Below are 12,083 nucleotides of genomic sequence, written 5' to 3'. Positions count from 1 at the left end.
CTTCACCGCCTATGAAGCGACTCCCCTGCAGGTGGGGAGCCGGGGGCTCAAACTGGGATCCTTAAGCCGGTCCTTCCATTTTGTGCCATGTGCACTTAATCCGCTACACTACCATCTGACTCCCTACATGTAATGGTTTAAAGAAATGCTTTTAAAATGCTTTTATTTATTTCATGAGATAGCCACAGTAGAGAAAGAGAGACCAGAGCAACTCTCTGGCAATATGTAGTTCCAGAGACTGAACTTGGGACCTCATGCCTGAAAAGTCCCAAGCTCCTCCGCTACACCACTTCCTGGGTCTTTTAAAAAATTTTATGTTTTATATATATCCATCCCCCAGGGCTTTGCTGGGGCTTTGAGCCTGCATACTTCCACCACTCCTAATGAGAACTGCCCCTCCCCACAGAAGGGAAGAACTAGGACAGATAGTGTTGCGTCTACTAGTATGCTATCTCCTGGCCCCCAAATATTTTACTAATAAAGTAGTAGATGAATCAAACCTCACATAACACACACACTCACACACATTTTTATACCATTCCACAATTTGAATATCACTTTATTTTTAGTTTCTATCTTTCACTTTAGTAAAACCATAGCGGACATATAACTTTTTCTTATTTACAAGAAAATTTTTATATTGCTACATACTCTTCCAGACTGTAATTTCAAATGGCAACATAGTAGTCAGTCCATTAGGAAGAAATGATTTTTCAAAGGACAAAAGCCTGAGTACAATTCAAGCATATCCTAGTAGGAACCCATAATTGGAGAAAAACTTGTCAATACTTGTACTGTAATAGCTACAAAATAAATAATAATGAAAAATAATATTTAACAACTATTAGTTTTGTGGAATGACTTTAAAATCACTAGTTAAATTAATTACACATTTCAGTGGCACAAAACTGGTTATTTTATGTCTGATCTCACTTGATTATAGTTGTAGACGTAACAATCATAACCTATCATTAATGTAGTATATGTTATTACAATGACAGATCAGCTTGAAATTCAAGACACTATATGGTTTGGTTAACGGGACTTTACAAATAGCCTGCTAGGTTTTTGTTCTTCTTCTTCTTTTTTTTTCTTCTTCTTCTTCTTCTATTTAATTCTATTCTCTATCTCCTATTACTTCTTTACTTATGGCAAGGGAAAATATCTAGACAATTCAATTTGAAAATTGGACCTAAATTTAATAAAGGAAAATTTAGAATTTTTCCCTTTTCTAGCTGTTTTAAACTGAAGTAGAAACTAAAGTTAGCCATAAAATGGACAGGGAATGAAAGAAATAAATCAATTTTGATAAAAATTCTGGACTTACCTTCACCCACTGTTCTGGTTTGACATTTTTCAAAACTACACTCATCTCTGTTTTATCCATTAGAATTTTCAGTTTGGCCTGGTTGGGATCTTCACTTGTAGAGATTGTGATAGGAACCATCCACTGGGGACAGTCTTCCCCTTAAAAAAGAGAACAAACAGAAAAGCTGAAAAATAATTTCTCATTTTGTAGAGTGTAATCTTATACATTGGTTTCAGTCTGTTAACCCAATAGCTAAGTTTTAATGGAATAGGAACTTGTATAGGTAGCATGAATAATAATGCAAAAAAGCATGTTAATTTACTAATGAAATAGTGGGGTCAGGTATCTGTATACCAGACCTGCATGCTTGAAGTCCCAGAAGTCTTAGACTCAGTCTCTGGCACCACCATATACCAGAAGAGCATTAAAAAAAAAAAAAAAAAAAAAGGAAGAGGAAAAAAAGCATAGTAGAGCACAGCAGAACATAATAGAATGGGGGGGGGGGAGAGAAATGAAAATAAATCAAATAAAAAAAAATCACAGTAAAAGAATGTCAACATTTGAACTGGGCAGTGATACACTTAGTAGAGCGTACACATTATCATGCATAAGGACCTAGGTTCAAGTCCATCTCTACCTAACCCCATTTGCAGAGGGGAAGCTTAACAAGTGAAGAGTGCTGTAGGTGTCGCTCTTTCTCTCTTCCTCTCTATCAGCCCTTTCTATTCCTCTCTGTATCTTATCAAAAATGGAAAAATGACCACCAGGGCAGTTTACTGGTAGTGCAGGACAGAGCTCCAGTGATAACCCCGGAGGCAAAAAAAAAAAAAAATCTAAAGTATAATTTTTTACAGATATGTACACTACCAAAATAGTGAAGAGCGGATAATTTTTGTGATAGGCAAGACTCGTTGGTTCTATTACTGACTAGTCAAATCCAAAAATCCAAGTTTTTTCAAGGCACATGAACATTCTCCCAAGTATTGGATAGAAAAATGGACTGTGTATTAAGATGCCAAATAAAACAGTTACATGGGGCTGAGTGGTGGTGCACTTGGTAGACTGCAAATGTTACAATGTGTAGTGATATGGATTCAAGTCTCCAGTCCCCACCTGTAGGGAGAAACTCCATGAGGGCTAAAGCAGTGCTGCAGGACAGATGTCTCTCTCACTCCCTATCTCTTACTCCTCCCCTCTCAGTTTCTCTGTTCTTATCCAAAAAAAAAAAATTAAAAAAATTACTGCCTTGCACATTAATGAACCTACTCTAATTAATAAATCATATAGTTTAGTATTATACTAAATGACAAATTAACATTTTTTTAGTTTCTTTTTTATTATCTTTATTGATTTATTGGCTAGAGACAGGAAGAAACTGAGAGGAAGGGCGGTAGAGAGGGAGAGAGAGAGACAGAGAGAAGCACCTGCAGCCCTGCTTTACCACTTGCAAAGCTTTCCCCTGCAGGTGGAAACCAGGGGCTTGAACTCAGGCCCTAGCACTTTGTAATATGTGTGTTCAACCAGGTGCACCACCACCCAGCCCCACAAATTAAAATTTCCTTCTAATATTGTGGTATTTAAGGATTTTTTTTGTTATTTTTTTATATTTATTTAATTTATTTATTCCCTTTTGTTGCCCTTGTTGTTTTATTGTTGTAGTTATTATTGTTGTTGTCATTGTTGTTGGATAGGACAGAGACAAATGGAGAGAGGAGGGGAAGACAGAGAGGAGGAGAGAAAGATAGACACCTGCAGACCTCCTTCACCGCCTGTGAAGCGACTCCCCTGCAGGTGGGGAGCCGGGTTTCGAACCGGGATCCTTATGCCGGTCCTTGTGCTTTGCGCCACCTGCACTTAACCCGATGCGCTACAGCCCGACTCCCTGTATTTAAGGATTTTAACACTGCCTATATTAGTCATCAGAAAAACCTGTAAAACCAGCCAATCGTATAACACATATTACAGATATGAGCCAAAAAAAAAAGGGCAACCGTTGACAATAAAAGATTTGGATAATAGACTTGTCATCTGACTTGTCAAACTTATTTATTTATTTATTCATGAGAAAGATAGGAGAGAGAAAGAACCAGATATTACTCTGTTACATGTGCTGCTGGGGGCTGAACTTACGACCTCATGCTTGAGAGTCCAATGCTTTATCCATCCACTGTGCCACCTCTCAGACCACTCAGACATATTTATTAAAAGAGTAATTCTGGGTGCATCGGGGCGGGGCAGGTGGGGAAAAAAAAAGAGTAATTCTAAATACAGGGGGTGAGGGGTGGTGGTAGAAAAAGATACTATAACAGTTATACAGGGGAGCCAGACGGTAGCGCAGTGAGTTAAGCGCACATGGCGCAAAGCACAAGGGCCAGCGTTAGGGATCCCGGTTCGAGCCCCCGGTTCCCACCTGCAGGAGGTCACTTCACAAGCAGTTAAGCAGGTCTGCAGGTGTCTATCTTTCTCTCCTCATCTGTCTTCCCCATCTCTCTCCATTTCTCTCTGTTCTATCCAATAACAACAGATATATGACAACAATAACAACTACAACAAGCACAACAACAAACAAGGGCAACAACAACAACAAAAAAGGGAAAAATAGCCTCCAGGAGCAGTGGATCTGTAGTGCAGGCACCAAGCCCCAGCAATAACCCTGGAGGCAAAAAAAAAAAAAATTATACAGAAAGACATTTGTGCCTAGGTCTCCAAAGTTCCAGGCTGAATCTCCTGCATCACCATAATCCAGAGCTGAGCAGTGTTCTCAGAACCTGAACTGGAGTTGGTGTACTGCACCGAAGTTAAAAATTCTGGGGTAGGTGGTGGGGAGAGTACAGGTCCTAGAAAAGGATGATAGAGGACCTAGTGGGGGTTGTATTGTTATGTGGAAAACTGAGAAATGCTACGCATGTACAAACTACTGTATTTGCTGTTGACTGTAAAACATTAACCCCCCCCCAATAAAGAAATTAATTTAAAAAAAAAAATGAACTTTAACTGGTGTGGATGGATGGGTGTATGTGTGTGTGTGGGGGAGTTCAGGTTCTGGAACAGGATGGCAGAGGACCTAGTGGGGGCTGTATTGTTGTGTGGAAATATGAGAAATGTTATGCATGTACAAACTAGTGTTACTCCCCAAATAAAGGAAAAAAAAAAAACACACCACGATATATTTCAATTAATCCTTAATTTCTTGGGCAAACAACTGACATGCAATATATTTGAAAAATACTACCTTTCAACTCTGCTTTTTCAAATATTCCTGCATGTCAGTCTTTTGTCCAGGAAAGTAAGGATTAATTGAAATATATGGTTTTTCTGCACTTTCCACACTGCTCAGCTTGGCTAGGCTGGGAATTAAACCTTGTAGCTCAGGACCTCTAGACATGCTTGTCAAGTATCAGACTGCTTTGTATCTACTTGGTTCTACTTAAGTTTTTTTTAAGGCTTACATTATTTCTTCTAAGAGACTTTCATATCAGACAGTCAGAGACACACACACACACACACACACACACACTGTGTGTGTGAGTGGTACATATATCACTAGGGACCAGGGATCAATCAAACTGAGAGTCTCTGTTACTTGGGCTACTTCCTGGCTACTATTTACCTACTTATTATGCTCAAGAATTAAGCAAAACAAAACCAAAGTGGCTATCCATACAATATATACCAGCATATCTAAGGATTAAGACTAAAGATATCACTTCTTAGATATTTTATCCTTCAGAGGGGGTAGATAGCATAATGGTTATTGCAAAGAGATTGTATGCCTGAGGCTCCGAAGTTCCTGGTTCAACCCCCAGCATAAGCCAGAGCTGAGCAGTGCTCTGGTGGTTGTGGTGGGGAGACACAAAAAGATATTTTATCCTTTGTTAAAATTTTTAATAATAGTGGTCCAGGAGGTGGCGTAGTGATAAGACTTTGAACTCTCAAGCATTAGGTCCTGAGTTCAATCCCTAGTAGCACATGTGCCAGAGTGATGTCTGGTTCTTTCTCTCTCCTCCTATCTTTCTCATTAATAAATAAATAAAATCTTAAAAAAAACTCTTAATAATACAGACACAAAATTTTAAATTTAAGGATATAATACCATGAATACTTCATGAATCTCCTTTTTTAATTTGTTGTATTTCATTTCTTTTTTTTTAAATTTATTTCTTTATTGGGGAATTAATGTTTTACATTCAACAGTAAATACAATAGTTTGTACAAGCATAACATTCCCCAGTTTCTCATTTAACAATACAACCCCCACTATGTCATCTATCATCCTTCATGGACCTGTATTCTCTCCACCCACCCACCCCAGAGTCTTTTACTTTGGTGCAATACGCCAATTCCAATGTATTTCATTTCTATTATCATTTCCTAATTTTTATTTAATTCTATTAAATAACAGTAGGAAGTAAGTAATTATTTCTATTACTCGGAACAACCTTGTAAATTAACTGATCATCTACCACTTACAGCCATTTGCTTACCAACATATGGTCCACTGGCACAAAACTTCCTTTGGGACAACCTCAATAATCTATCATCTTCTACCTATTGAAACAAAACAAAAGTTATAGTCAAATGTCTTTTTAAAAAAAATTTTTAAAAATATTTATTTCCCCCTTTTTTGTTGCCCTTGATGGTTAACATTGTTGTAGTTATTATTATTGATGTCGTTGTTGTTGGATGGGACAGAAAGAAATGGAGAGAGATGGGGAAGACAGAGGGGGGAGAGAAAGACAGACACCGGCAGACCTGCTTCACCGCTTGTGAAGCGACTCCCCTGAAGGTGGGGAGCTGGGGGCTCAAATTGGGATCCTTGAGCTTTGTTACCACGTGTACTTAACCTGCTGCGCTACCGCTCGACTCCCTCAAATGTCTTATTAATATAATAAATACAATTATGGTGAAAACAATACTATAGGACACAAGAGAAGTTACTTCTATCTCATTTAGTCCTCAAAATAGTAATACTTTAGTGTTACAGCGACTAATTTTATTCTTTTTTTTTTTTGCCTCCAAGGTTATCACTGAGGCTGAGTGCTTGTACTACAAACCTACTGCACTCCCAAAAGGCCATCTTTCTTCAATTTTGTTGCCCTTGTTATTGTTGGATAGGACAGAAAGAAACTGAGAGGAGGGGAAGACAGAGAAGGGGAGAGAAAGACACCTGCAGACCTGCTTTACTGCTTGTGAAGCAAGATCCCTACAGGTGGGCAGCAAGGGGCTCAAATCAGGATCCTTACGCTGGTCCTTATTTTGTGCTTTAACCCACTTTGCTACCGCCTGGCCCCCCTAATTTTATTCTTTATAGAAAGAGCACTATTTTCTACCATAAGCATATATAACTTTAATAATGGGGGATTTTAAATCATTTAGGAGAGATAAAAAAAAATGAACAAACCATTCAGAAGAGAGTATAGGCACTGGATTAAATATCAGCTAATATATAGAAAAAGTAAATCTGATAACACTGTATTGAATTCCATTCAACACAGTAGACAAATTGAAGATATTTTTATAAGAATTTACCTGTTCTGCTTCCACATAAATTAGGGGGAATCCCATTTGTTTGGTCCAAGTATTCATCACAGCTGCTATAGGTTTACCACTAGCGTTTTCTAAACTTTCCCAGAGATCCTCTGGAAGTTAAGCAAAATGAAAATTTAAAATGTTTACACTTTCATTTTCCTAAATAAACCAGTTTATATGATTCTTCTTTAAAGAATTCAGAAGAGGGGAAATAGGGAGACAGACACTTGCAGCACTGCTTCACCATTTGTGAAGCTTTCCCCCTGTAGGTGGGGAACAGGGACTTGAACTCAGGTCTTGCACACTGTAAAATGTGCACTCAACCAGTTGCTCCACCACCCAGCCTCTTGTATAATTCTTAATGCTTTGTTTCTTTTAACTTTAGGAACAGTGTCAAATTAATATCCCCCTTGCTTCTCCATAATGTATACTCTATTATACTGTTTTATGTTCTACAAAATTCTATATAAAACATATTGATATTCTTTTTTTAAAAAAAATTATTTATTTAGGGAGTCGGGCTGTAGTGCAGCGGGCTAAGCGCAGGTGGCGCAAAGCACAAGGACCGGCACAAGGATCCCGGTTCGAACCCCGGCTCCCCACCTGCAGGGGAGTCGCTTCACAGGTGGTGAAGCAGGTCTGCAGGTGTCTATCTTTCTCTCCTCCTCTCTGTCTTCCCCTCCCTCTCTCCATTTCTCTCTGTCCTATCCAACAACAACAATAATAATAACTACAACAATAAAATAACAAGGGCAATAAAGGGGAATAAATAAAATAAATATAAAAAAAATTAAAAAAATTATTTATTTATTCCCTTTTGTTTTTTATTGTTGTTGTAGTTATTGATGTCACTGTTGTTGGATAGGACAGAGAGAAATGGAGAAAGGAGGGGAAGACAGACGGGGAGGGGGAGAGAAAGACACCTGCAGACCTGCTTCACCTCTTGTGAAGGGACTCCCCTACAGGTGGGGTGCCAGGGGCTCTAACCGGGATCCTCACGGGATCCTTGCACTTTGTGGCACCTTCGCTTAATCCGCTGCACTACCACCCGACTCCCAACATATTGATGTTTTTAATTATTTCAATTTATCAAAAATGAGGAGCTAGGTGGTGGGGAGAAAAAGAAGAGATGGGACCAGTTGCCTTGAACCAGCTGTGCCACTGCCTGGTTCCAAAGCCCCTGGTTCTGTCCTATTGCATGTGTCAGAGTGAAGGGATGTTCTGGCTTCTCTCACAAAATAAGTAAATCATTGGGGTGGGGTGGGGGATGGGGGAAGGTGATGAGAATGGGAGAATACAAATTGTAGTTATTAAACATAGTATATTAAACATCAATGCAAAATATTTTCAAAATTTGGAATAGTATGTTTTCCTGTAGCCCTGTTTTAACAAACAAAATGTTTATTTTATTTTTAAATATTTTATTTATTACACAGAGACAAATTTAGAGAGGGAGAATATTGAGAGGAAGAGAGAGAGAGACACCTGCAGTAATGCTTCACCACTTACGGAGCTTCTCCCCCTGCAGGTGGGAACCAGAGGCTTGAACCTAGATCCTTGTGCCCCGTAATGTGTATGCTTAAGCAGGTGCACCACATTCTAGCTCCCAAAATGTCTTATTTTACAAACCAAGATGGAAATTTAGAAGCAAGGGAAAGGAAATCAAGGTGACAGCATGTCTTGAACAGCGATGCAGATATTGTATTTTTGATTCATAAATCATCAACCTCAAGAACAGCCTATGATCAGAGTTCTTTGAACTTTGTTATGCTATTAGATTCTGTAACAATAGTACATAAAGATATATATTAATTATTTCTGTTTACTGAGGAAGCCAAGACCCTGACTCTTCTTCACATTCAATCAACTTTCACAATCTAATCCTTTCTTATGTCTCTGACATCAGTGAATTATAGACTATCATATGCTAAAAATCTTAGTATTTTCCTTCATGAAACTCTGGAATTCCATAATTTAATTAGTTTTTTAAAAAGTTAATTTCTCAACTATTTTAATGGTTAATGATCAAGTCAGGGCCACAATAATAACAAATCACCAAAACATAAAAAGATCAAGTCAGATAAATATTGATAGGACTCTTCAGATTATTTAAAAGTGGCAAAATATTAAGATACAGAAAACACATTGCTGGACTTTATACATGGCTTCAAAGAAATCAACTACACTTCCAGTCCTTACATGGAAAGTTAAGTATTAAGGCAATGGGGGGAGGGAGGGGGAGAAGAGGGAAAAAAAAAAAACTAACACTTTCCATTTCTAACTCAAGTTATTAAGGGTTACCTGTGGCAGCATTCTTTTGTTGGTACTTGGTTAAATACATATTCATTCCCTTCTTAAAGTCCTGAAAAAACACAATTTTTAAAATCCAGGAGAGTGAGATCTTAGAATTTGTAGTCTATTTGCATAATATATTAAAAAATAATTTACAGAAATTATCTTGTCAGGATTTACTAAAAAATATACATCCTTCCAATATCTACTGATTTTAGTGTAAGAATACATACTCTTTGTCATCTATTTTTTGCTTTTAGGTTTTATACCAACTTCCCACCCACCCAGAACACAAGTGTCAGTGTAAAAAGAAATGAAGATTAAGCCAGAGCAGGACAATATCCCTCTATATCCCAGAAAATTATTCAAGTAAAATCAAATATTTTTTTCCACATAAAGCTCTAAAGTTATGCCATAAAAGAATGTGGATTTTAAAAAATTCATGTTTACCTGATCCCCAATGTAGTCATGTAGCATTCGGATGACAGAGGCACCTTTGCTATATGAAATAGCATCAAATATCTCATCAACTTCAGAAGGATGGCCCACACTGACCTGGCAGACAGTAGGATTCAGGGTTATGACAGGAAGCAGACAGCCTGTAATACTGAACTACATAAAAAGCTTTCTAGGAAAACTCATCTAACTCATGATACTTTTCTGCCTTTAACTCCTTCATAATGTGTAAGGATGATCCTCAAAGAAAAGTACAAACTAACACTACAAAACTGGAATATATAACATTATTTCCATCAGCTTTAGGGTCTGGGTTACAGTCTTGGTTCTGTTTTGCTGGGAAGCAAGTCATTATGCATCATCTATTAGGATGTAGGGTTGGAGGACTGGTGTGGGAAAGAGAGAAAAAAATATATATATATTTTTTTGTATTAATTGTAGTGGCTCAAAATTAAATAGCACCATGGCTTACTATGTCAAAGAAGATTATTAAGTCTAGTTCTTTGAAGGAAAACTTATACACAGAAACTAGCTGAAATAAAGCTAGGCAACCCATGTTCAAGCCCAATCCTACTGCATTACAGGAAGCTTCAGTAATATGTTTCCTTCCTTCTCTCTGCCTATCTGAAAAAGTCAGCCCAGAGTGGTGAAGCCCTGGAGCTGACTAAATAAATAAATAGTAAAAAGAGATATAATTAAGAACTTAGTCTTGCTACATTTTCCAGACTGGAAGCATAAGTTATAAAGATGAAAAAAATCACACACACCATTTAGAGTCCTAAGATTATCTATACCACATTGCTTATTTCTTTACAAACAAGAGCAAAGGCCAATGAATGAAAGGCTCACTTCAATAGGATGGCTATTATCTAAGGCATCAAGCTCCTGCGCACGAGTGTAATCAGCAGAAACAAATTGAGTCCAGATATCATACTCTGGGAAGCAGTGGTCTACACAGAGATATTCAATCCATGAGGCAAAACCTTCATTTAACCACAGATGAGTCCACCATTCCTAAAAATAAAATAAGGGAATATGTAAAGGAAAAACGCTTGTCATTTCACTAATTTGAAAAACTAACATATCCCCTTCCACTGAACTCTAAATTAACCAAAATTCAATTAAAAACATTTGTAGGAGGTAGCAGAGTAGACAAGGCATTGTACTCTCAATTATGAGGTCTTGAGTTCCATACCTGCCATTGCAAGTGCCAAGGTGATACTCTGGTTCTCTTTCTCCTCTATCTTAGTAGTAAGTGGAGAGGGGGATTAAAAATTAAATAAGGGACTCGGGCTGTAGCGCAGCGGGTTAAGCGCAGGTGGCGCAAAGCACAAGGACCGGCATAAGGATCCCGGTTCGAACCCCAGCTCCCCACCTGCAGGGGAGTCGCTTCACAGGCGGTGAAGCAGGTCTGCAGGTGTCTGTCTTTCTCTCTTCCTCTCTGTCTTCCCCTCCTCTCTCCATCTCTCTCTGTCCTATCCAACAATGACAACAACAATAATAACTACAACAATAAGACAACAAGGGCAACAAAAGGGAATAAATAAAATAAATAGCAAAAAAAAATTAAAACAGGGTCTGGGTGGTGATGCACTTGGTTGAATGTACATGTCATAATGCAGAAGGATCTGGGTTCCAGCCCCCAGTCCCCACATTCAGGGGGAAAGCTTCACAAGTGGTAAAGCATGCTGTAGGTGTCTCTTGCCCTCTCTATCTTCCCTCTTGATTTCTGGCTGTCTCTATCCAATAAATAAATAAAGATAAATTTTTAAATTCTCCCATTAAAAAAAATACACCTGTTACAGTATGAAGCTTCAAACCTGAGTCCCAACCACAGAGGGAAAGCCTCACAAGTGCTGAAGCAGCGCTGCAGGTGTCTCTCTCCCTATCTCCCCCTTCCTTCTCAATTTCTCTCTCCTTTATCAAAAATTAAATAATCAAAAAAAATTTAAAAACTAAATGTCAGAGCACAGGACCTGCATATGTGAGATCCTGAGTTTGATCCCTAGCACTGTATACGTGGACTGATGCACTGGTGCTCTCTCTCTCTCTCTTTCTTACACACACACACACACACAGTCATTCACATTTTTATTTTTTTTAATTTCTCTTTAAAAAGTCAGAAAGTTTCAAGTGGTGAAGCAGTGCTGCAGGTGTCTTTCCTTCTCTGTTACTCTATTTCTCAATCTGTCTCATCCTCTACTAGAAGAAAAAAGAGAAAAGGAAGGAAGGAAGGAGGGAGGGAAAAGAAGGAAGGAGAAAAACTACAAATCCAAGATAGATGCTAAAAAGACTTATATAATACTGAAGAACATTTCATATATATATATACACTCTACCACTGAGCTACAGCTTGGTCAAAAGGGTATTTAAAAAAGTCTTTATAACCATTATGCTGAGGAGACAGCATAATGGTTATAAAGACTTTCATGTCTGAGGTTTTGAGGTCCCAGGTTTAATCTCCTACACCATCATAAGCCTAAGTAAATAGTGCTCT

At 38.1% G+C, this 12,083-nt stretch overlaps 1 protein-coding gene across 1 annotated transcript in view; it reads right to left on the bottom strand.

The window, feature by feature from the left end:
* NPEPPS (aminopeptidase puromycin sensitive) overlaps window positions 1–12,083 on the bottom strand; it is a 103,557-nt gene that overhangs the window by 27,175 nt on the left and 64,299 nt on the right. Inside the window, exons 10-15 of the mRNA XM_060203620.1 lie at window positions 10,436–10,600; window positions 9,581–9,685; window positions 9,140–9,200; window positions 6,839–6,948; window positions 5,794–5,857; window positions 1,328–1,467 (exon numbers count right to left, since the gene is read on the bottom strand). Of these exons, the coding sequence (XP_060059603.1) occupies window positions 1,328–1,467; window positions 5,794–5,857; window positions 6,839–6,948; window positions 9,140–9,200; window positions 9,581–9,685; window positions 10,436–10,600 (645 nt within the window). The remainder of the gene's footprint in view (window positions 1–1,327; window positions 1,468–5,793; window positions 5,858–6,838; window positions 6,949–9,139; window positions 9,201–9,580; window positions 9,686–10,435; window positions 10,601–12,083) is intronic.

Source organism: Erinaceus europaeus, chromosome 12, assembly GCF_950295315.1.
Source record: "Erinaceus europaeus chromosome 12, mEriEur2.1, whole genome shotgun sequence".
NCBI classification, from domain to species: Eukaryota; Metazoa; Chordata; class Mammalia; order Eulipotyphla; family Erinaceidae; genus Erinaceus; species Erinaceus europaeus.
Note: the sequence above shows the minus strand (reverse complement) of the source record. Positions and strands in the feature narration are given on the sequence as shown.